A 25371-nucleotide genomic window follows, 5' to 3' on the forward strand; every position below is an offset into this window, starting at 1 on the left:
CCCTTTTTTCTTTGTGCTGTTTACAACATGCCACGGCTTTTAAGTGCTTCATATTTTACTAATAGTGTTTTCTTGCTGCAATTTTCTTAAAATGTCCTTGTACAATAGTAGTATGTTGGTATAACGCAATTCGGAAAGTAATTCAGAAAGTAATTGTGATAAACTGGTTACGACTCTTGAAATCTTCAGTAAAGTCGATGTACATATATAGTTCTGAGAAGGTCTGTATTATTTTGCAGAGGCAGTATCATAGCTTGTGAGTTTAATCTGAGGTGTGATCATTGCTTGTTGAAAACTTTACCCACTATCCGACCAGGATGATTTGAAATATAGTCAACTATGGCCATTTTTTTGTTAGTGTTAGTTAAGAATAAGCTTGAATGTTTTTTTCAGTGCTTTTTGTTGTAGTCAGTTTGGTTTTAGATTGTGTGGGTATTAAGTTTACGTTCAGCTTTTTTCCACTTTCTAGCACTTATTTTTATATCTGTTTAGTCATTTACTGCATCATATGCTTACTAACTGCTTTTCCATTGTGTTTACAGTCTATTCCCACAGGTATAACAACAAACTAAACAAAAAGCTGAGTAGCAGTTTACCCCTACAACCAGCTTTATTTCAGTGCCCAAATCAACTGCAAGCGGGAAGTCCCTGCTTTTTATGGCTGCTGCTGCTTTTTGACTGTTTGAAGTGTGGCATGTTTAGTCTAGAGCCTTTTTCCACCGCTAGTGATAATGATAGTGTTTGTACTGAATGTGAGCTAGTTCACTCTTTGGTGGTTAAAGTGGAGCAGTTAGAGGTGAGCATCACAGGTTTACGCTAAGACCAAAGCTAGCCCACCAGAACACCAAACAGGTTTGTCCCCCTCAGTGAAACACCCGCTGAGGAGCCTGTTCAGCGTACTCTGGTCAGAGGAGACTCCACAACCAGACATTAGCGCCAACCTTAAGCAGGTAGCAAACAGGAGATATTCGAGGGTAGTTATTCATGTAGGGGCAACGATATTCATCTGCGGCAGTCAGAAGTAAGTAAGGATAACATTAAAGAGGTGGTTAAACTGGTCCAGACAATGTCTGATGTGGTCATTTACAGCTGACTCACAGCGCTAAATCACTGGATGTTCAAGTGGTGTTCGGAAAATCATGTGGGCTTCATAGATAACTGGTTAAAGTTCGAGGACAAGTCTGTTTTTTTAGGTAGGGATGGCGTTCACCCCACACGGGAGGGTGCTGCCCTACTTTCGTGCAGCATAGCTCATAGTCTGCTAGTTAGTCGCTAGAGTCGTGTAAAAGGCTGCTGACAATCCAGAGCCTGGACCAGGCCACAGACAGACTGGCTAAACCGACTGCTTTAAGGCGTCACCCAGGTTTTACCACATTGAGACTGTGTCTGTGTCCCGAATTAAACCCAAACATAGAATATCTAAATCAGCTCGTTTTAATAATTTAATTAGTGTTAAATTCTTACATTCAAACAATAACAGCACCACCTCAAACCTAAAGCTCGGTCTACTTAATATTAGATCATTAACCTCGTTGTAAATGAAATTATATTTGATCAGAAATTAGATATTTTCTGCCTTACTGAATCCTGGATTAGACTTGATCAATATTTAGCACTAAATGAAGCCACCACCGCAGGTTATAAACATGTACATAGCCCTAGATTATCAGGCAGAGGAGGTGAAGTATGCATACACTTGATATTATTCAAAAACACTGTATCACCTTCACTTCTTTTCAGATCCTCTATATTAATATAGAGGCCTTTATAATAAGGCGTTTGCATGGATCATAGATTCTGTCTGCATGATACAAGACGTGACTGAACCCACACATTACTGTAATCATACCCTAGATTTAGTCCTGACCCTGGGTGTTAGCACTGATCATCTAAATATTCTACCTCAAAGCTTAGTAATATCAGACAATTATCTAATCTCCTATGATCTACACCTTATGTAATATGTTAATTAGTCCCCTTGCCTGTCATGACTGGCTAGGTCTTGACTATGAGGGTAAAAACTTACAGGGGATGGCTCGATGCGAGAGTGTTATATTAACAAATAAACACAAGTAGTAAACAAGGGTAAACACAAGAAGAAGCAGCAATATTACAGGGACAAAGCATAAACTGAAATATAACCATGACAAAGAAACTTGGGCAAAGCAAAGACGCACACCCGAGGCTGGCGAGTATCCTGGAGCTAGGATAGTGTGCGGGGAATGAGTAGGAAGAGTTACGCTAACCAATACCTATAGGCAGTGCCTGGGGAAACTAGGAATAACCAAAACTGCGCTCGTCAGGCGCTACTTACGTGACTTGAGAGCTGAGAGAACCCAAAAGGCAAGGCAAAACTGACTTGGTAACGAGGCTCGCCCATGAACGGTACAACTAACGTGAACCTGGATAGAGAGGGAGCCTCTCTGACGACCTCGTGGATAATAGGACCGTGAACTTGAACCTTGACGCCCTTGGTTAGTTCGGCTACGTCTATGCAAACAGCAACATGAATACATTCGCTACCTTGACTGTGTTCAGTAAGTTCAATGAGTTCACAACGCTAACTAAGCTAAATTCTCGGCAAAGGGCAGCTAGCGCTAGCCCCTTAAATACCTCAGCCCCAGGTGAAACGTATTAACCAAACAATGAACATGAATAAAACACATGTGACAATAACCAAACCGTGAAATTAGACATGAACATGAATATCAACATAAGAGTGCGTGAAACGTGACGGGCACGGCGACGCAGGCCTGACATCGCCACTGTCTAAAACATGCAATAACCCAAATGGCTGCTGTACAGTTTACTGAAAACCCTGACCTTAGCTTACACTCCATCAGACCAAACAGAGCTAGATAGATTAACAAACGGTCTAGAAAACACCCTTTGATCAACCTTAGACAAAGTGGTACTGCTTCAGTCTAAAATGACTAGGTAAAAAAGGCTCGCACCGTGGTACAGTGATCAAACTCATACCTTAAAACAAACAGTATGGAAACTAGAGCGTAAATGGTGGACGACCACTAGAGGTGTTCCACTCTGACTAAGGACAGCTTTAGTCAATATAGAAAAGTACTCATTAAAGCTCGCTCAGCATGTTTGGCCTCGCTGATCGAGAATAACAAAAACAATCCCAGAGTACTTTTTAGTGAGATCTCTAAACTTACTCAAAGCCAGGCAGATCCTCAACCCCAGATTCTAATTTCTTTAACCAGTAATGTTTTATGGACTATTTTACCCAAAACGCTTAAATTAGCAGCCACAAAACTTATAATCAAGAAACCAAATCTTGATCTTAGTGTATTGTCTAATTACAGACCCATCTCCAACTTAACATTTATATCCAAGATATTAGAAAAAGCTGTGGCCCAACAACTCTGCTTATACCCGAGTAAAAATGACATGTATGAGAAAATCCAATCTGGACTCAGACCCAATCATAGCACAGAGACAGCCTTAGTGACGATTACAAACAATCTCCTTCTTGCCTCTGATCGAGGCTACGTATCTTTATTAGCCTTACTCGACCTCAGTGCAGCCTTCGGTACAATAGTAAAGACATGTGGAAATATGTGACTGATTTTACTGACTGCAGTGATTCATGTCCTAAAGTAACTAGACACCCTTTCTTCGGAATAAATTCAGCTGCTTTACGGCATCTGACACGGTATTATCTCCATAGAAATGACTGACCAATAGAACAGGACATTCTACAGAAACTTTGTGGTGACAGACCCGGTTTCTAAATCTAGTCTCAGATCAAACAGATCTGACACTAAACTTTAGTATGAGTGAGGCCTTCATTCATCAGACCTGGCTGTATTCAATCAGCTCAGTCTCATCACTGCAATTTGCTCCATGGGTTGCTGAGGTAACTGAAGGGGCATAGCACTGTACGCAGCACTGTGTCCATACAGTCCTATACAGCCAATGAAGAGACTGACCTCAGTGACCCGAGTCCTCCTCCATTGTGAGGTCATGTCGATGACATCACAGAGCCTATAAAAAGGCAGGTTCCCCTTCACTGGCTCAGTTCGGATTCAGCAGCTCGAGAGATGCTTCATTCCTGCGTTCACACTGACACCATTTAGCTGATTTTGTCTAGAACCATCTTATCTAGAACCATACAGAGGTTCTACATTTGCTTGGAATACACAGGGAACAGTCCTTACAACCTTCTTAACCTTCTGACTTTTATTTCCTCTTTCCATCTACAGGGGAAAATGCAAACCAAAGAAGTCCTGAGGAGTTTGGGCTACGAGGTGGTGGATTTCATTGGTAAAGGGAGTTACGGTGAGGTTAAGCTGGCCACATCTCAAAGGCACTCCAACCATGTGGCCATCAAAATAATGCACCGCAGGCTGGCATCACATATTTTTGTCTCTAAACTTCTGCCCCTGGAACTGGCCATTCTGAAAAGAGTAAAGCACCCTCACATTGTTCAGGTGCATGAAATCTTTGAGATGCCAAACGGACAGGTGTTTATTGTGATGGAGGCTGCCGCAATGGATCTTCAACAGAAGATCTGGGAGCTCGGCCGCATTCCCATTGGCCAAGCAAAAATGTGGTTCTCACAGCTGCTCAGTGCAGTGGCCTATCTACATCAGCAGGACATTGTCCATCGTGATCTTAAATGTAAAAACGTTCTGCTGACTGCTAACAACCAAGTCAAATTAACCGACTTTGGTTTAGGCCGTTTTTCAAGGGGCTTTCCTGACTTAAGCAAGACCTATTATTGCACTCCCGAGTATGGTGCACCTGAGGTGCTTTTGGAAAAACCCTATGATCCAAAAAAAAGTGACGTGTGGAGTCTAGGTATTATCTTTTACTCCATGGTCACCGGATCCACACCCTTCAAAGTTAACAGTTTGAAGAGTCTCCTACGTGTCCAGCGAGAACCCTTGGTGTTCCCACGTAGGATCACAGTGGAGGAGCCCTGTCGGGCCTTCATATCTTATATGCTGCAGTACGACCCCTCCACTCGGCCGTCTGTGACAGAGGTGGCACAGCACCCTTGGCTACAGCTGAGGCAGGAACGGTAAGTAATCCACTGTGCAGGTATACATACATGAAGAACATTTTGAATGGGTCACTCAAAGTAAAGAGCTGTTTTGCAAATAGGTAACATACAGTATTAGTTCACTAACGATAAGTACACTAACACATTGCTTCTGTACTGTCTCCAGGGTTATTGGCAGGTTTGTGGTGGTGCCCGTTGAGGATCTGTGTCCAGACGTCAACCCACTTGAAACGTCAGAGGAAGAGTCTCAGTCTTCCTTCTCTTTGAACAGTAACATAGACAGTATATCATCTTCTGCCTCTGAAAATGGGCTGGTGTTTTTCAGCACTCCTCAGTCGACAGAGGAAGAGTCTCCGTCTTCTTCTTTAAGCAGAGACGTAGACGTTCTCTCATCTCATGGTGTCAGATGCGAGACTCTGATGCCTGAGCAGAAAGGCGACAGCAATGGAGCTGGTGCAAGTCTGACTTGCCAAAGGGTAGAGGCTGTGGAGGAGCACTATGGTTGCGTTAGCTGTAGTCCTGTTTGTGCTGCTATTAAAAGGGCAGCTAATGCTTATGTCAAGGCACCAATTCTCAGAGCCTCCCGGTCACTCCGACGGAGGATGAGGAAGTTATTCAGAGTTAACTCTGTGGTCCATGACACCACCTCTATTTCCCAGCAGAGTGCTCCTCATTCTGCTTCCCCTTCAGATGCTCATGCTTGTTTGTGTTCTGAGCAGAGACTCAAGGATGTGACTGTAGATGTCCCTCTCCATGGGCTAGTGGTGGAGACAGCATCTGTTCTCCCACAGCCCACAGTATGGAAAGGAACCAGGAGGCTGAGGTTCCCTAAATTTAAGGTATGTTAGGCAAGTGTTGAGCGATCGTCACAGCCTCAGATTTTATACTTTAAATATTTGCTAGAAATGTTTCAGTTGATTCATATGTGTCATTTTGTCTCGCCAACAGATCCTGAAGAAGACGAAGATGATTCACCCATTGTAGACATCTAGCACGGCCCTGGTGATAACATACTACCTTTACACAATTTATTGGTCATTTATACGTTGTTTTGACCAGAGGAGGATGGGTCCCCCTAGTGAGTCTTGGTTCCTCCCAAGGTTTCTTCCTCCAGCTCTGAGGGAGTTTTTCCTTGCCACTGTCGCCTTTGGCTTGCTCACTTGGGGTTCATGTTGTATTTATTTATTTTTATTTGTCCTATTTCCGGATTTTTGTAAAGCTGCGTTGCACCATGAGGTTGTAAAAAGCGACATACACATCATTTGGAGTTGACTTGTTATGTAAGGGGTAGGAGGGACACTGTCTAAACTGATTGAGATGCCTCTGTAATGTTGCATGGACCTCAGGAACAGTGCCTCTGGACTGGCAATCCAAGGTTGTGGTCCTCATTAAGAAAGTGAACCAGAGAGTGTGTGGAAACTTTTGAAGCATCACACCTCGGTTTCCCTCTAGAAAGTTTATGCCAGGGTAGTGCAAAGATGAGACTCAGGAGGAGAAATGCAGATTCTGTCCTGACCATGAAATTTTGGACCAGCTCTTCACTCTCTTTTGGATAGTTGAGGAGACATGGGAGTTCAGCAGTCCTGTCTACATGTTTTGTGGACTTGAAGGCTCATGACCATGTTCTCTGAGACATCTTGTGAGAAGTGCTCTAGGTGCATGGGATGCAAGGGTCGGTGATGCGAGCTGTGCAGTCCTTGTACTCACTGAGTCAGAGCTGTGTCCATATTTTCAGCACTAAGTCAAGCTTGTTGAGTGTTGCCGTTGGTCTTTGTCAGGGCTGTGCCATGTGTCTGCTCCTGTTTGTGATATTCATAGACGGGACAGCAAGGCGTAGCCAGGGGCAGGATGGTCTACGGGGGCCTTCAACGCACACTTGACTAGTTTGTAGCTAAGTGTATAGCGGTTGGTATGAGAATCAGCACCTTCAAGTCTGAGGCCACAGTGGTATCCCACTCACCTTTCATGACCCAGGACTTGCTAGAGGGATTGTATCTTATAGTATCTTATCTTAAGAATTAAATAGGGGTGTGAATCTCTCTGTGTCAGGCGATTTGATTCAATTCTGATTTTTGAGGTCACGATTCAATTCAGAAACAATTTTTGATTCAGGAACCATTTTTCAATTTAAATGGTCTTTAAATTTGATTTAAATTAAGTGATTGACGAAGAAGAAATGACATTGTTGTCATGGTGGGTCAGGCCAGACACAGAGGGATGAACACTCCCAGACATGGGTGCAATGCAAGTACTTTAATAACACAATAGAAAATCATACAAAGAGCAAACTAAAGCAAACAAAGCAGCAACTAACGAGAATAAACAGGAAAACAACGTAAACTCGACAAACTAGAGGGCGAACACAAAGCACACCTGAGACCGGGGGGCTCTAGGAGCTGAGCTAGATGAGCAGGGCAGGGAACAGGGGGAACCAGCCGCAGAACCAAAAACGGCTAGGCCGACCAAACCTGGCAACGCAGTGTGGAAAAGGGTCGCCTAGCTGGAGCGAGGGTCGTGGGTATAAGGTGGGAGTGAGCGAAAGCATCTCGCTAAACACATGAACATGAAACACGACACTGAACCGACACAATAAACCAAACATGAACCAAACACACATGAACGCAACTGAACCAGAACCGAGTCACTGAATAGATACAAGAACAGAAACATAACAAAAAGTCCTTAAGTGGGCGGCGGCTCGGAATCGCTGCATTCTTGCAAGTAGAAAATGGAGCATTTTACTTTCTTATTTTGAAGTTTACTTTAGTCTGTTTATGTTCAAAACGGAAAATAAAAAATGTAGTTAATTATGTATTTCAGTGTATTGTGGTTATTCGTGTGTGTGTGTGTGTGTGTGTGTAAATGTGTATAGCTATGTTCTTTGTTTAAACTCTGTCACTGATAAAGTGGAGATATACATTTTTTGCATTATAAATATAAAATTATTTTATATATATCACATATATCAACAATGTGAACCATACAGCTGTAGCCTATAAGTGCTGTGTGGTTTTGCAGAATTCATGTGTCAATGGCATTGGGGGCCAGAAAATATGGTTTCAGAATCAGAAATACTTTATTAATCCTAGTAGTGAAACTGCAGTTGCCATAGTTGCAGCGGTTTGTGTAAGAATAAACACTCTATAAAGTTTAAAACAAAAACAGAAAAATAAGGTTTATAATATATATTATATGATATGACATATATTATGATATGATTAAATGGTATTTATAGTATGAATATAGTTTTATGAATAAAAGCAAAGTGACAATAACTGTGATAATAAATATGGAACAGACCATATGAAACATTTTGAATTACTGCACCTCTGAGTTATTTCACAGATATTAAAATGAATTGCATTACTATTATTATTGCACATATGAACAGTATAATTAGAGAACTGCACAGATGATCCATAGTGTCACACATTGAGGGAGGAGTTATAGAGTTTGATGAGCACAGGTAAGAATGACCCCCTGTGGCGCTCTGTGGTGCATTTTGGTGGACTGAGTTTTGCACTGACTGTGCTCCAGTGTCTCAACACCGTGTTGTAAAGTGGGTGGGAGCCATCAGTGTTCTTAGCCCTGTTTGTAGTTCTCCACAGTGTCCACACTGACCCCACTGACGGACACAGGGGTCATCGGTGCCTTGTCTCTTCTCAGGTCCACCAATAGTTCTTTGGTCACATTGAGATGCAGATGGTTTAGCTCACACCATGTGACAAAGTTCTTCATCGTCACCAAATCCTCATCCTCATCACTTCTGTAAAAGAGTGTAGAAGAAGAGAGAGAGAGAGAGGATAGGTCCCTACGAGGCTCCAATGTTGCTGACCACTCTGTCCGACACACAGTTCTGCAGTCTTTTTTTTAAGGGGCTACACTTGTCTTTGTTGGTTTCTTTAATCAAGGCAGGTTTTTTGGCAGTTGGGTTCTTTGCGTTCTTTCTCATTCAGTGGGTGAGAAACTAGTAACTTGGTGTTGAGTTGTTTTTAAATTTTTGCCCATAGTTACAATCACATTTTATTCTCAAAGGTTTCTTGCTTTGTGGTAGTAAGATTTTCGTAATGCGTCCAGATTTTGTCGTCCATCGAAACACCGCCTTCAAAATGCAAAAATACCCATAATGCCTTTTTCTTTTGCTGTTTACAACATGCCATGGCTTTTAAGTGCTTCACATTTTACTAATTGTGTTTTCTTGCTGCTATTTTCTTAGAATGTTCTTGTACAATAATAGTATGTTGGTATAATATTTTTGTAAATAATTTAGAAATTAATTGCAAATATAAATATATTACCCGGCGAGGCCTGTGCCCCCTCGACACGCAGTACTTCAACAAGTTCAAACCAGGCCTCATCCACTTGGACTGAAACTGAAACTTCAGGTATGACTGATGAAGAAATCAAGTCAGATATCCTAGCCTCACTGAGGGAAGATATATCCAAAATAATAAGGCAAGAATTGGAGTGTGTGTTTACTGACAATTTTAATGCTCTACAAAGTGAGTTGATGTGGCGGGAGGTCTGTTGACATGGTCTGACGAAGTGATTACTGACTGCTGAAACTTGCCTTAAAAGCCAAGTTGAAACCCTTAAAGAAAAGAATGATGATTAGAGGGCAGAATGAGAAGGGGGAATGTTTGAATAGTTGGCGGGGGGTCTTAACTGTGTCTTGTCACAGCACATGGACAGACAACCCGAATCGAAAGCCCCCCTCCCTAAAATGAGTAAGATGCTTAGACATCAATCTTTTGAACTGGGTCTTGTTGATGTGTTGAGAAGTAAATTCACAAGACACAGAGACTTTACACACTATTCATGTACAACTGCATCCTATTCCAGGATTGACTATTTTTGAACCCCCAAATTAGAGTTACATGGGGTAATAGACATTATGATACCTCTTATACTCTTTATTTAACTCACTTTTTTTATTTCCTAATGCAAACTGGAAGAAGGAAAAAATGCTATGTATGGAAACATTCTGTCTTATGACTTTAAAAAAATCTTCTGTATTTTTATCACAGATTTTTTGGCAGTTTGGTTTTAGGTTGTGTGGGCTTTCTGTTTAGATTCAGCTTTTGAGCTTTGCGTTCTGTCTCATGCAGTGGGTGAGAAACTAGTAACTTGGTGGTGATTTGTTTTAAGGCTTCCTTGCTTTGCCGCCTTCACAATGCAAAAATACCCATAATGCCTTTTCCTTTTGCTGTTTAAAACATGCCATGGCATTTAAGTGCTTCATATTTGGATAATTGTGTTTTCTTGCATGTATTTGCTTTGAATGTTCTAGTACAATAATAGTATGTTTGTATAACGCAGTTCATAATTCAGAAAGTAAGTGTGATAAACTGGTTACCATTGTTGAAATCTGAAGTAAAGTAGGTGTACATATATACTTCTGAAAAGGGTCAGCATTGTTTTGTTTTTTTTTGTTTTTTTTGTAAAAGCATTATCAAAGCTGTTGAGTTTAATTCTGTGTGTGTTCATTACTGGTAAAAAGATCTACCCAATACCCCACCATGCTGATTTGAAATATAATCAACCATGGCATTGTTTTCTTTTTATACAGAATTAAAAGATTGTTTTAAGAATAAGCTTGAATTTTGTTTCAGTATTATCTGTTGCAGTCAAGACAATTTGTTTGGCAGTAGGTTCAGCTTTGTGTTTCATCTCATCAAGTGGGTAAGAGACTATTAACTTGGTGGTGAGTTGTTTTAAGACTGTTTTTATTGTTTTTTTTTAATTTTTGCCCATAGTTACAAACACATTTTTTCCTCAAGGGACCCTTGCTTTGTTGTGTTAAGATTCACGTAATGTGTCCGGATTTTGTTATCATTTGTAACGCCACCTTCACAATGCAAAAATACCCATAATGCTTTTTCCTTTTGCTGTTTGCAACATCCCATGCCTTTCTTGTGCTTCATATTTTACTAATTGTGTTTTATTGCTGTTATTTTCTTAAAATGTTCTTGTACAATAGTAGTATGTTGGTATAATGCAATTATACCATTCTTGAAATCCTCTGTAAAGTAGGTGTACATGTATAGTTCTAAGAAAAGCAAGCTTTCTTTTGCAGCGGCTTTATATAATCTGTGAGAGTAATCTGAGGTATGGTAATACCTTGTTCAAAACTTTACCCAAAACCTTCCCACCCTTAATTGAAATATATTGTGTCATGGCAAATTGTGTTAGTTTTTTGAGGGGTTTCTCAGGCTCTTTTTGCTGCAAGGTAGATTTTATTGGTGGTTTGGTTATAGATTGTGTAGGCATTTTGTTTAGGTTCAGCTTTTGAGCTTTGCGTTTTATCTTATCCAGTGGGTAAGAAACCAGTAACTTGGTGGTGAGTTACTTGAAGACTGTTTTAATTGAATTTTACATTTTTTAAAATGATCCATGAATGCAAAAATACCCATAATGATTTTCCTCTTCGGCCATGCCTTTTAAGTGCTTCATAATAAACTAATTGTGTTTTCTTATAATAATAATTATAAAATAATAGTATGTTGGTACAAGGCAATTTGGAAAGTAATTCAGAAAGTAATTGTGATAAATTGGTTACCATTCTTGAAATCCTGAGTAAAGTAGGTGAACATTTTTTGTGGGTTTTTTTTCTGCAAAGGCAATGTCATAGTTTTTGAGTTTAATCCAGTGCATGGTCATTACTGTTTAAAATATTTACTCAATACCCCACCATGATGGTTTGAAATATAGTCCATCATGGCAATTTGTGTTTTTATAGAGACTCAAAAATCTATGTTAAGAATAAGCTTGAATTTTTTTTTTTTTTATAGTGTTTTCTGTTCCTGTCAAAACAGGGTTTTTTTGGCAGTTTGGTTTTAGATTGTGTGGCCAACGTGTTTAGTTTCAGGTTTTGAGCTTTGCTTTTGTTTTTTGACTTGGAAATATAATCAGCCATGGCAATTTTTGTTGTTCTGTAATGAGACTTGAGTCTTTTGGTTTCGTCTCTCTTTTTTCTCACAGTCAAGGCAGTTTCTTGGCAATTAGTTTTTAGCTTGTGTGGGTATTATGTTTAGGTTCAGCTTTTGAGCTTTGCGTTCTGTCTCATCCAGTGGGTGAGAAAATAGTAACTTGGTGGTGATTTGGCTGGTTTTATTGATTTTTAATTTTTGGCCCATAGTAACAAACACATTTTTCTCAAGGGTCCCGTGCTTTGTTGTGTTAAGATTCCGGTAATGCTTTTGGATTTTTTTGTCAATCGGAACAGCGACTTCACAATGCAAAAATACCCACAATGCTTTTCCCTTTTGCTTTCTACGACATGCCATGGCTTTTAAGTGCTTCATATTTTACTAACTGTGTTTTCTTGCTGCAATTGTCTTAAAATGTATGTTGGTATAACGCAATTCGGAAAGTAATTCAGAAAGTAATTGAAATAACCTGGTTACCATTCTTGAAATCCTCTGTAAAGTAGGTGTACATATATAGAGTTCTAAGTAGATATAACTTCTGTATTTTTGGCAATATTGTAGAGTGTAAATTTAATATGAGGTGTGATCATTGCTGGTTAAAAATACTGAAAGTTGCTGGTTGAAAATGGAGTTTGTATCTTTGGTTTCTTCAGGCTATTTGTGCTGCAATCAAGGCAGTTTTATAGCAGTCTGGTTTTAGATTGTGTGGGCATTCTGTTTGGTGGGTTGTTTTAAGACTGCTTTTATTCATTTCTTAATGTTTTTGCCTATAGATATAATGAGATTTTTCTCAAGGGTCCTTTCCTTTGTTATGTTAAGATTCTCGTGATGTGTTTGGATGTTCTTGTCAATCACAACACCGCCTTGACATTGCAAAAATAACCATACTTTTTCCTTTTGTTGAGCACGGAGAACACAAAGAGCACAAATATGACTAAGAAAGAGCACAAAGAACACACACATGAACCCATACATGAGTACAAATATGGAAATACATTAATAAATAAGTGTAGACATATGGAAACAGATAAATGCCAAAATGTGGCGAAACAAATAAATACACTAAAACAAACAAAAAAATAGAGAAATTAATGTGAAATTGTGAAAATACCAAAGTAAAGATGTGGAAGTATGTGACTGATTTTACTGACTGCAGTGATTCATGTCCTAAAGTAACTAGACACCCTTTCTTCTGATTAAATTCAGCTGCTTTACGGCATCTGACACAGCTGTATTATTTCCATAGAAAAACACTGACCAATAGAACAGGACTTTCTACAGAAACTTTGTGGTGACAGACCCGGTTTCTAAATCTAGTCTCAGATCAAACAGATCTGACACTAAACTTTAGTATGAGTGAGGCCTTCATTCATCAGACCTGGCTGTATTCAGTCAGCTCAGTCTCATCACTGCAATGTGCTTCATGTGTTGCTAAGGTAACTGAAGGGGCATAGCACTGTACACAGCACTGTGTGTCCATACAGTCCTATACAGCCAATGAAGAGACTGACCTCAGTGACCCGAGTCCTCCTCCATTGTGAGGTCATGTCGATGACATCACAGAGCCTATAAAAAGGCAGGTTCCCCCTCATTGGCTCAGTTCGGATTCAGCAGCTCGGGAGACGCTTGATTCCTGCGTTCACACTGACGCCATTTAGCTGATTTAGCTGATTTTGCCTAGAACCATCTTATCTAGAACCATAAAGAGGTTCTACATTTGCTTGGGATATACAGGGAACAGTCCTTACAGCCTTCTTAACCTTCTGACTTTTATTTCCTCTTTCCATCTACAAGGGAAAATGCAAACCAAAGAAGTCCTGAGGAGTTTGGGCTACGAGGTGGTGGATTTCATTGGTAAAGGGAGTTACGGTGAGGTTAAGCTGGCCACATCTCAAAGGCACTCCAACCATGTGGCTATCAAAATAATGCACCGCAGGCTGGCATCACATATTTTTGTCTCTAAACTTCTGCCCCGGGAACTGGCCATTCTGAAAAGAGTAAAGCACCCTCACATTGTTCAGGTGCATGAAATCTTTGAGATGCCAAATGGACAGGTGTTTATTGTGATGGAGGCTGCCGCAATGGATCTTCAACAGAAGATCTGGGAGCTCGGCCGCATTCCCATTGGCCAAGCAAAAATGTGGTTCTCACAGCTGCTCAGTGCAGTGGCCTATCTACATCAGCAGAACATTGTCCATCGTGATCTTAAATGTAAAAACGTTCTGCTGACTGCTAACGACCAAGTCAAATTAACCGACTTTGGTTTAGGCCGTTTTTCAAGGGGCTTTCCTGACTTAAGCAAGACCTATTATTGCACTCCCGAGTATGGTGCACCTGAGGTGCTTTTGGAAAAACCCTATGATCCAAAAAAAAGTGACGTGTGGAGTCTAGGTATTATCTTTTACTCCATGGTCACCGGATCCACACCCTTCAAAGTTAACAGTTTGAAGAGTCTCCTACGTGTCCAGCGAGAACCCTTGGTGTTCCCACGTAGGATCACAGTGGAGGAGCCCTGTCGGGCCTTCATATCTTATATGCTGCAGTACGACCCCTCCACTCGGCCGTCTGTGACAGAGGTGGCACAGCACCCTTGGCTGCAGCCGAGGCAGGAACGGTAAGTAAACCACTGTGCAGGTATACATACATGAAGAACATTTTGAATGGGTCACTCAAAGTAAAGAGCTGTTTTGCAAATAGGTAACATACAGTATTAGTTCACTAACGATAAGTACACTAACACATTGCTTCTGTACTGTCTCCAGGGTTATTGGCAGGTTTGTGGTGGTGCCCGTTGAGGATCTGTGTCCAGACGTCAACCCACTTGAAACGTCAGAGGAAGAGTCTCAGTCTTCCTTCTCTTTCAGCAGTAACATAGACAGTATTTCCTCTTCTGCCTCTGAAAATGGGCTGGTGTTTTTCAGCACTCATCAGTCGACAGAGGAAGAGTCTCCGTCTTCTTCTTTAAGCAGAGACGTAGACGTTCTCTCATCTCATGGTGTCAGATGCGAAACTCTGATGCCTGAGCAGAAAGACAACAGCAGTGGAGCTGGTGCAAGTCTAACTTGCCAAAGGGTAGAGGCTGTGGAGGAGCACTATGGCTGCGTTAGCTGTAGTCCTGTTTGTGCTGCTATTAAAAGGGCAGCTAATGCTTATGTCAAGGCACCAATTCTCAGAGCCTCCCGGTCACTCCGACGGAGGATGAGGAAGTTATTCAGAGTTAACTCTGTGGTCCATGACACCACCTCTATTTCCCAGCAGAGTGCTCCTCATTCTGCTTCCCCTTCAGAAGCTCCTGCTTGTCTGTGTTCTGAGCAGAGACTCAAGGATGTGACTGTAGATGTCCCTCTCCATGGGCTAGTGGTGGAGACAGCACCTGTTCTCCCACAGCCCACAGTACAGAAAGGAACCAGGAGGCTGAGGTTCCCAAAATTTAAGGTATGTTAGGCAAATGTTGAGCGATCGTCACAGCCTCAGATTTTATACTTTAAATATTTGCTAGAAATGTTTCAGTTGATTCATATGTATCATTTTGTCTCGCCAACAGATCCTGAAGAAGACAGAGATTATTCACCCATTGTAGACATCTATTACGGCCCTGGTGATGACATACTACCGTTACACAATTTATTGGTCATTTATACGTTGTTCTGACCAGAGGAGGATGAGTCCCCCTAGTGAGTCTTGGTTCCTCCCAAGGTTTCTTCCTCCAGCTCTGAGGGAGTTTTTCCTTGCCACTGTCGCCTTTGGCTTGCTCACTTGGGGTTCATGTTGTATTTATTTATTTTTATTTGTCCTGTTTCCCGATTTCTGTAAAGCTGCGTTGCACCATCAGGTTGTAAAAAGCGTCATACACATCATTTGGACTTGTTATGTGAGGGGTAGGAGGGACACTGTCTAAACTGTGTCCATTAAGGGCAGTATAGCTCTGCACTCAGCTGAGGATATTGTTGGGTGGCTGATAGAACACTTTCTCTAGACATTAGGGATTGAGATGCCTCTGTAATGTTGCATGGACCTCGGGAACAGTGCCTCTGGACTGGCAATCCAAGGTTGTGGTCCTCATTAGGAAAGCGAACCAGAGAGTGTGTGGAAACGTTTGAATCATCACACCTCGGTTTCCCTCTAGAAAGTTTATGCCAGGGTAGTGCAAAGACGAGACTCAGAAGGAGAAATGCAGATTCTGTCCTGACCATGAAATGTTGGACCAGCTCTTCACTCTCTTTTGGATAGTTGAGGAGGCATGGGAGTTCAGCAGTTCTGTCTACATGTTTTGTGGACTTGAAGGCTTATGACCATGTTCTCTGAGACATCTTGTGAGAAGTGCTCTAGGTGCATGGGATGCAAGGGTCGGTGATGCGAGCTGTGCAGTCCTTGTACTCACTGAGTCAGAGCTGTGTCCATATTTTCAGCACTAAGTCAAGCTTGTTAAGTGTTGCCGTTGGTCTTTGTCAGGGCTGTGCCATGTGTCTGCTCCTGTTTGTGATATTTATAGACGGGATAGCAAGGCGTAGCCAGGGGCAGGATGGTCTGGGGGGCCTCCAACGCACACTTGACTAGTTTGTGTATAGTGGTTGGTATGAGAATCAGCACCTTCAAGTCTGAGGCCACAGTGGTATCCCACTCACCTTTCACGACCCAGGACTTGCTAGAGGGATTGTATCTTATAGTATCTTATCTTAAGAATGAAATAGGGGTGCGAATCTCTCTGTGTCAGGTGATTTGATTCAATTCTGATTTTTGAGGTCACGATTCAATTCAGAAACAATCTTTGATTCAGGAACCATTTTTCAATTCAAATGGTCTTTAAATTTGATTTAAATTAAGTGACTGATGAAGATGAAACGACATTGTTGTCATGGTGGGTCAGGCCAGACACAGGGGGATGAACACTCGCAGAGATGGGTGCAATGCAAGTCCTTTAATAACACAATAGAAAATCATACAAAGAGCAAACCAAAGCAAACAAAGCAGCAACTAACGGGAATAAACAGGAAAACAACGTAAACTCGACAAACTAGAGGGCGAACACAAAGCACACCTGAGACCGGGGGACTCTGGGAGCTGAGCTAGATGAGCAGGGCAGGGAACAGAGGGAACCAGCCGCAGAACCAAAAACGGCTAGGCCAACCAAACCTGGCAACGCAGTGTGGAAAAGGGTCGCCTAGCTGGAGCGAGGGTCGTGGGTATAAGGTGGCAGTGAGTGAAAGCATCTCGCTAAACACATGAACATGAAACACGACACTGAACCGACACAATGAACCAAACACACATGAACGCAACTGAACCAGAACCGAGTCACTGAATAGATACAAGAACAGAAACATAACAAAAAGTCCTTAAGTGGGCAGCGGCTCGGAATCGCCGCATTCTTGCTAGTAGAAAATGGAGCATTTTGCTTTCATATTTTGAAGTTTACTTTAGTCTGTTTATGTTCAAAACGGAAAATAAAAAATGTAGTTAATTATGTATTTCAGTGTATTGTGGTTATTCATGTGTGTGTGTGTGTGTGTGTGTATATAGCAAGAATATGTTCTTTGTTCTTCTGTCACTGATAAAGTGGATATATACATTTTTTGCATTATAAATACAAAATTATTTTATATATATCACATATATCAACACCGTGAACCTAACCATACAGCTGTAGCCTATATGATATGGCTATGTAAAAGTGCTGTGTGGTTTTGCAGAATTCATGTGTCAATGGAATTGGGGGCCAGAAAATATGGTTTCAGAATCAGAATCAGAAATACTTTATTAATCCTAGTAGTGAAACTGCAGTTGCTATAGTTGCAGCGGTTTGTGTAAGAATAAACACTCTATAAAGTTTAAAACAAAAATAGAAAAAAGGTTTATAAATTATAAGATTAAATGGTATTTAGAGTATGAATATAGTTTTATGAATAAATGGCAAAGTGACAATAACTGTGATAATAAATATGGAACAGACCGCCCAGAGCATTAGGCCAAATGGTGTTAAATGCACTGGAGAAATCAAAAAACATGATCCTTACAGTGCTGGCTGAATTATAGCATCCTCAACTCCCAGACAGGACTGTGCTGGAGCTCATCCAGGACTAGCTTCTCCATGGTCTTCATGATGTGTGACGTCAGTGCCACTGGCCTGTACTCCTAATGTCACTGGGTCACGGCATCTTCTGGACAGGAACAATGCAGTACGTTTTCCACATCCACGGGACATAGTGCAGTACTCCGCAAAGCTGTGTGGCACAGGCCTAGCATAAGGCTTTGGCACAGGCCCCTGGGATGGACCCCATCTGGGAGAACAGAGAACACAAACATGAGTAAGAGAGTAAGATAATCCAGAGTCTCGTGGAGAAGCCTTAATATCCTAATTTCGAATGTGAGGCATTAACGAACTTACATTCTCAAATGACTCACCTAAATACATTTGAACATGCAATGATAGATTCTCAACTTCACACAGAGCTTACGTTTACTTGCTATGTTCTTTTGTATTATTCACTGAGATTGGGTAATGAATATATGGTCTCTTATTACTGAAAGGAAAGGAAACTTTTCTTTTCTCGACAAAAGAACAGACGTCTTGAATTTTACTAATTGTGTTTTCTTGCTGCTTCTTTCTTAAAATGTACAATAATAGTATGTTCCTTCCAAAAAGGAAAACACATTCAACCCTAAATCAAAGCCTTATGCTAGGTAGCCTGTATAACTCATTTAAAGCTGGTGAGGAATCTCAAGAGTGAGTATTAGAGCTAGAAGTCCTGATTCTGAAGTAGGAAACACTCCTAAACACCTGCACAGTTTAAACTCATGCAAATAACCAGAGCTGAATTCACTGATATTTGGACTACACTCACTTCAACCAGAAATCAGCTCTGTGAGCAACACTTGTGAGATGAACAACTCATAGCAGGTACCCCCATCTTTTTAGTCTTTTCCCCCACCCACGCTGCAGGCCTGTTAGGATGCTTGTGAACGTTGGGGCCTTGAACCAGTAAACAGCACTGGCCGCTTCGCCCCGTGTGGAGCAAAATAAAAGAAAATAAAAGGGTAGCGCTAAAATAGCTTCATCAAATGTGAGGCTTGAGTCGTTTCTGGCTCCTTCTCATCCCCTGCCCACTCTTCCACTCTCTGTCTCTCTCTCTCTAGCCTCAGCTCCTGCTAACTGTGCTATGGGGTTGTGTATCCCACTCTCTCCAGGAGAAAGTCAAACTCTCAGTTCTAGCCACTCCGACTACAACAGGTCATCCACAGTACAGCGACAGTCCCTTACTGGTAGCTGACAGTGAACCTGCACCCCAAGCTCATCTGGCTTCTCCAACCAAACTGAGACCCAGGCTAGCACGGCTGCTCTGCACTCTGAGCTCACTAACTATCAGACTGAAAGTTAGGATGGTTACTCAAACATACTCTGCTAAATCTGTTAGTAAACAGCATTAAAAGGTCTAACAGACACTTCTTGTAAGTAATAACAGTGTATTTTACTCCAGAATCCTCAGAGCAAAACTATTGTCCTGCTGTACTTCTGCTGTTTTTCAGCCCTCTCTCCCTGGAGCCCCGCCCCTCTCTCTCAGGAACCAATTGAATACACTGAAAGCGTGTGATCCTGCTAAACTATCCAATTAGAAAGAAGATACAGGAAAACTGACAGATCCACATAACCTTGTAGTGCACTGAGCACATGTTCACCCTGTTCATTTCAACCAAACTCTGGAGCTTCTTTTTTCTCCTTTTTTCAATGATAGACTTCCTTTAACCATTACATGAACGTACAGACTATTAAAACATTAGTTTCCTCACCTTTGCCAACTATATTTTACAAAAGAACCACAAAGATTTTAACACTATTGCTGAATGAAACAAAAAATAATAATTTCATTCATTTTTCATAGTTATTTTTATTTACCTTTTTTCCCTTTTTTCTTTGTGCTGTTTACAACATGCCACGGCTTTTAAGTGCTTCATATTTTACTAACTGTGTTTTCTTGCTGCAATTTTCTTAAAATGTCCTTGTACAATAGTAGTATGTTGGTATAACGCAATTCGGAAAGTAATTCAGAAAGTAATTGTGATAAACTGGTTACGACTCTTGAAATCTTCAGTAAAGTCGATGTACATATATAGTTCTGAGAAGGTCTGTATTATTTTGCAGAGGCAGTATCATAGCTTGTGAGTTTAATCTGAGGTGTGATCATTGCTTGTTGAAAACTTTACCCACTATCCGACCAGGATGATTTGAAATATAGTCAACTATGGCCATTTTTTTGTTAGTGTTAGTTAAGAATAAGCTTGAATGTTTTTTTCAGTGCTTTTTGTTGTAGTCAGTTTGGTTTTAGATTGTGTGGGTATTAAGTTTACGTTCAGCTTTTTTCCACTTTCTAGCACTTATTTTTATATCTGTTTAGTCATTTACTGCGTCATATGCTTACTAACTGCTTTTCCATTGTGTTTACAGTCTATTCCCACAGGTATATCAACAAACTAAACAAAAAGCCCAGTAGCAGTTTACCCCTACAACCAGCTTTATTTCAGTGCCCAAATCAACTGCAAGCGGGAAGTCCCTGCTTTTTATGGCTGCTGCTGCTTTTTGACTGTATGAAGTGTGGCATGTTTAGTCTAGAGCCTTTTTCCACCGCTAGTGATAATGATCGTGTTTGTACTGAATGTGAGCTAGTTCACTCTTTGGTGGTTAAAGTGGAGCAGTTAGAGGTGAGCATCACGGCTTTACTAAAGGATAGAGAGCCAGAGTCACTGACAGCAGCCCCGGATGCTTTAGGGAGAGCTAGCACCCCCCTCCACTCCGGAGTTAGCTAAGCTAAGGCTAATGCTAGCGCTAAGACCAAAGCTAGCCCACCAGAACACCAAACAGGTTTACCCCTCAGTGAAACACCCGCTGAGGAGCCTGTTCAGCGTACTCTGCTCAGAGGAGACTCTGTTATCTGACACGTGAAGATAGCTCGTCCTTTAGAGGCTCCAGCAGAACCGTTAGCTGTTTACCAGGAGCCAGAGCGCCGGACATTAGCGCCCACCTTAAGCAGGTAGCTAACAGGAGATATTCGAGGGTAGTTATTCATGTAGGGGCAACGATATTCATCTGCGGCAGTCAGAAGTAAGTAAGGATAACATTAAAGAGGGGGTTAAACTGGTCCAGACAATGTCTGATGTGGTCATTTGCTCTGGCCTTATCCCAATGAGGCGCGGCTCTGAGTCTTACAGCCGACTCACAGCGCTAAATCACTGGATGTTCAAGTGGTGTTCGGAAAATCATGTGGGCTTCATAGATAACTGCTTAGAGAGAGAGAGAGAGAGAGAGAGTCGTGTTTAGTATGAGCTCTTAAAATTTCTACCTTTCTTCATTTTTAAAATGAGATTAATCACAGAAATCAAACTGATTATAATTATAATATCAACAAAACGTCATTTCAGTTTAAAAAGAATTTATTTGGATATAATTAGACAGAAAAACAAGCAAAAATAAGAATCAGAAGGAGAGCAGCTAGCAGAGCAGCAAGCAGCGTAGCCGTTAGCCGTTAGCAGTGGAAGCAGATTCAGCAGAAGCAGAATCAGCTCCAGAAAGAATCCAGAGGAAAACTGAACAGGGAGCTGTAGACCTGCTACACCCACCGCTGAGACCAACCACACCCGACTAAACCAGGAGCAGAGACCAGACAGCCCCCACACCTGCGCCTCACACTGGGGTAAGAGACCCGCTCCCACAGAGCGACAGAGTCACAGACCGGAGACCATCACCCTAAACTAAGGTCTGAACTCAGGTATGAAACTCTAGCTACAGAAGAGGAGAACGTGCTCAGATAGCGCTAACCCCGCTAAGTTTGCTAAAGCAGCTAATCTGGCAGTTACTGCGAGCCTCCTCTGATTGGTCAGCTGCTACAAAAACTGCTACAACCAATGAGAATGGCCTCAGCAGCAGCAGCTCCGCCTTCCCACATGTTTGACTTTCCCACAGACGCTGGATCAGAGAGCAGCAGACAGCAGCATAAACAGAGGCAGCAGAGAGAGAACCCTGAGACCCTGTTTAAAGACTGCAGCTCCATCAGAGGGAGAAACACCACCACCAACCTGCTCTTCTACACTGAGCACAGTCCAGCATGGCATTCGGCTCTGTGCAGATATTTCACACACACCACAAAGAGAGGCATCTGCAAGGGCCGCCAGTTATACATCTTTGAGGATGCAGAAAAAGATGCAGAGAACAGGCTCCTAACAGTGAAGCTGTACCAAAACAGCACAGTGATGGTGCAGGGGAGTGAAGACGCTCTGCTGGAATTTGAAATGGCTTTTCCCAGTCTCACAAACCTGGCCAACCAAGAAAGAGCTGAAGCCCCCAGCACAGTCCCCAGCCCAACCCCCACACTTGAACAAACACCTGCTGAAGGGGAAACAGAGCCCCCCCACAACATTACTGTAGATCACAGCCCTCCCTCAGTCAGCACTGCCCCGCCCCCGAGCCCACGCCTCCACTCCACTGTAGCTGAGATAAAGAACAGCCTCTCCTTACTGGAAGTGGAACTGGTAGAACTGAGGGAGCACATCCACACCCACATCACCACCAGGAAAGACATGAGCCTCCTCAGAGACCAGTACAGCCAGCTAAAGGTATCTGTACAAGAGCTGAAGGGAGACGTAAAGAATCTGCTACAGGAGAGAGAAGCACTAAACAATGAACTGGCAAGGGTTCGAGACAACACACACAAAGAACTGGAACAAATTAGACAGGAACTGAAAACAGAAATTCGGAGCCTCAAGGAAGAGCTGCACCAGAAAGACACCACCATAAAGAACCTAAACACACAGATCCAGACACATACTGAGCAGCTGAACACTCCACTCACTGCCAGCCCCTCACAATCCAGCCAGACTCAAAATCTCCCTGCTACACAGCAAGACCACCACAAGCCCTCATCTGATAGACCCGTAGAGCTCCAGAAGCCTGAAGCAGAGGGAGCAGCCGAACAGCAGAGCAGCAGACCAGCCACCGTGGAGAAAGACACAGACATTGCCATTCTGATTGATTCAAACGGAAAATTCCTGCAGGAGGATTTACTCTTCCCAGGTCAGAAAACAGCAAAAAATATGGTGCCCAAAAATAAAAGATGCCCACAGAATTCTCTCTGATTCCAAACTTAACACTGCTAAATCTATCATTATCCACACTGGCACCAATGACCTCAGAACAGAGCAGGAGAGGGTAGGAAGACTGATGTGCAGAGTAGCAGAGAGAGCTGCTGAGTCCTTTCCTAACACCAAAATCATTATCTCCACCCTCCTGCCCTGCAAAGACTTCCACCCAGCCACCATCCACAAGATCAACACAGACATCTCTAGAGGATGTGCCCTCATGCCTAATGTGCACCTGGCCCACCACTCTAACATCACCCCCCACCATCTCTACGACCATGTGCACATAAGCAAACACATGGTCAGAGAATTTGCCAGGACACTTAAAAATACTACACTTGGCAGACATTCCCACTCAACACAGGAACACGGAGGAATGGTTCCCAAGACCACAACACAGCTTCAGGCACGCAGCCATCAGCCCTACCATCCACAAACACCTCCTGAGAGCCCGACACCTACCTGGACAGCATAATTCTCCTCACACCCCGCCAACTGGACCAGCCTACCGGGTCACACCGTCCAGACCAGCACAACGCCCCCCTCCAACCAGACCAGTGCACCGGCCCCACCCTGAACATGCACCCCGAGCAGCCCCCCTCACTCAGGACAGGGCCCTACAGCAGCAACGCAGCTATGCAGAGGTCCTTCGTACTCCACAGAGCTCTACACAGATGGGTAAAATCAAACAGTTACTACAGTACATCTGTGCAAAACTCCCATAGCTCATATATGCAGCACACTTACAGTCACTACTTCAATCTTTTTCATTATAAAATGAACTTGTAGTGGACTTCTTGTTTTGTTTTTGAATGCATTTATTTATTTTCCCCAATATATTCAGTATTAGTAGATTTCTTTATTTATCTCATTTTAATCAGAAAAGGAGATTCACTATTAACATGGCTTCACTCTCAATTAGTATGTGGAACATTCAAGGTTTAAAATCATCAACATTTGGGTTTAAAAATCTAGATGAAGACTTTACAAAAACACTGATCTTCTAATACTGCAGGAGACTTGGTGTAGGACTAATACGACCACTCACTGTCCCCAAGGCCACAGAGACATCATCATCCCTTCCCAAAAACTGAACTCAGTGCGTCAGGGCAGAGACTCGGGAGGAATAATCATATGGTACAAAGAAAACCTACACAGTTTTTTAGACACATTGAAAATTGGAAAATTTTACATTTGGCTTAAAATAAAAAAGGCATTATTATCTATGAAAAAAGATCTGTTTCTCTGTGCCATATATATTCCTCCAACAGAGTCCCCTTACTGCTCTGAAGAGATGTTCCCAGAGCTAGAAAAGGAAATGTGCCATTTCCAGGCGCAGGGAAATGTGCTGATTTGTGGGGACTTCAATGCTAGAACTGGAACACAGCCTGATTATATTAATATAAAAAATGACAAATACATTAACAATAATATGCCATCCATTACTAATAACCCTTCTTATGCCCATAGAAACAATCAAGATTGCACGGTCAACAAAAGTGGTAAAGACCTCCTGCAGCTCTGTCAAAGCCTGGGTCTGTACATCGTCAACGGTAGGTTACGAGGGGACACTTTAGGAAGGTATACATTTTGCTCACCTCTTGGGAATTGTACAGTAGATTACATCATAACAGATTTAGACCCTTTCTCTCTCAGCGCATTCACTGTAAAAACACTAACCCCTTTGTCTGATCACAGCCAAATCACTGTGTTCATTAAAAGGGCAGAAAATAACAGCAGTGCACACACACAGCCCAGTAAGCTGTACAACATCCGGAGACCATACAGATGGGCCCAAAACAGCACAGAAGAGTTCCAGAAAGCAGCTGCAAACCAAGAAATTCAGACACTTTTAGACTCCTTTCTGGACACCACATATGTTCCCAGTAAAGAAGGAATCAATCTAGCAGTAAGAAATATGAGTATGATTTTTGACAAAACAGCTAAAAAAGCACAATTAAAAAATAGAAACAGATCAAAACCCAAACTCAAAAAAGAAGACAATTGGTTTGATCAGGAGTGCCAAAACATGAGAAAAGAACTTCGAAATTTATCAAATCAGAAACACAGAAATCCAAACAATGCACACATACGCCTTCTTTACTGTGAAACACTAAAGAATTATAAATATACACTCAGAACCAAAAAAGCTCAATATACATACAAGCAACTATCACTACTTGATTCAATAAATACAAATAGATTCTGGAATAATTGGAATAAACTTAAAAAGAAAGATTATGAAGAACTAGCCATACAAAATGGAGATACATGGACAAACCACTTCCAAACACT

The 25371-nt window shown here is 41.9% G+C and overlaps 2 protein-coding genes and 2 non-coding genes across 4 annotated transcripts; all 4 read left to right on the forward strand.

Moving 5' to 3' along the window:
* Window positions 1-227: 227 nt before the first annotated feature.
* Window positions 228-370, forward strand: LOC140550469 (U4 spliceosomal RNA). Its single transcript, XR_011979166.1, has one exon. It is a non-coding gene; the product is annotated as a U4 spliceosomal RNA (small nuclear RNA).
* Window positions 371-4226: 3856 nt separating this feature from the next.
* LOC140549659 (testis-specific serine/threonine-protein kinase 6-like) lies at window positions 4227-6015 on the forward strand. Its single transcript, XM_072673408.1, has 3 exons — window positions 4227-5041; window positions 5190-5482; window positions 5972-6015. The coding sequence occupies exons 1-3, from the start codon at window positions 4227-4229 to the stop codon at window positions 6013-6015; spliced, it is 1152 nt and encodes a 383-aa protein (XP_072529509.1).
* Window positions 6016-13751: 7736 nt separating this feature from the next.
* Window positions 13752-15532, forward strand: LOC140549660 (testis-specific serine/threonine-protein kinase 6-like). The gene is made up of 3 exons (XM_072673409.1): window positions 13752-14566; window positions 14715-15387; window positions 15497-15532. The coding sequence occupies exons 1-3, from the start codon at window positions 13752-13754 to the stop codon at window positions 15530-15532; spliced, it is 1524 nt and encodes a 507-aa protein (XP_072529510.1).
* A 4545-nt stretch (window positions 15533-20077) lies between these two features.
* LOC140550470 (U4 spliceosomal RNA) lies at window positions 20078-20220 on the forward strand. The gene has a single exon (XR_011979167.1). It is a non-coding gene; the product is annotated as a U4 spliceosomal RNA (small nuclear RNA).
* The last annotated feature ends 5151 nt before the right edge of the window (window positions 20221-25371 follow it).

This window comes from Salminus brasiliensis, chromosome 2 (genome assembly GCF_030463535.1).
Source record: "Salminus brasiliensis chromosome 2, fSalBra1.hap2, whole genome shotgun sequence".
Taxonomy (NCBI): Eukaryota; Metazoa; Chordata; class Actinopteri; order Characiformes; family Bryconidae; genus Salminus; species Salminus brasiliensis.

Coding starts and splice junctions, on each gene's coding strand:
- LOC140549660 (XM_072673409.1), top strand. CDS start 13,752: ATGCAAACCAAAGAAGTCCTGAGGAGTTTGGGCTACGAGGTGGTGGAT. Junction 14,567..14,714: donor CTGCAGCCGAGGCAGGAACG/GTAAGTAAACCA, acceptor TACTGTCTCCAG/GGTTATTGGCAGGTTTGTGG. Junction 15,388..15,496: donor TGAGGTTCCCAAAATTTAAG/GTATGTTAGGCA, acceptor TCTCGCCAACAG/ATCCTGAAGAAGACAGAGAT.
- LOC140549659 (XM_072673408.1), top strand. CDS start 4,227: ATGCAAACCAAAGAAGTCCTGAGGAGTTTGGGCTACGAGGTGGTGGAT. Junction 5,042..5,189: donor CTACAGCTGAGGCAGGAACG/GTAAGTAATCCA, acceptor TACTGTCTCCAG/GGTTATTGGCAGGTTTGTGG. Junction 5,483..5,971: donor CAGCAATGGAGCTGGTGCAA/GTCTGACTTGCC, acceptor TCTCGCCAACAG/ATCCTGAAGAAGACGAAGAT.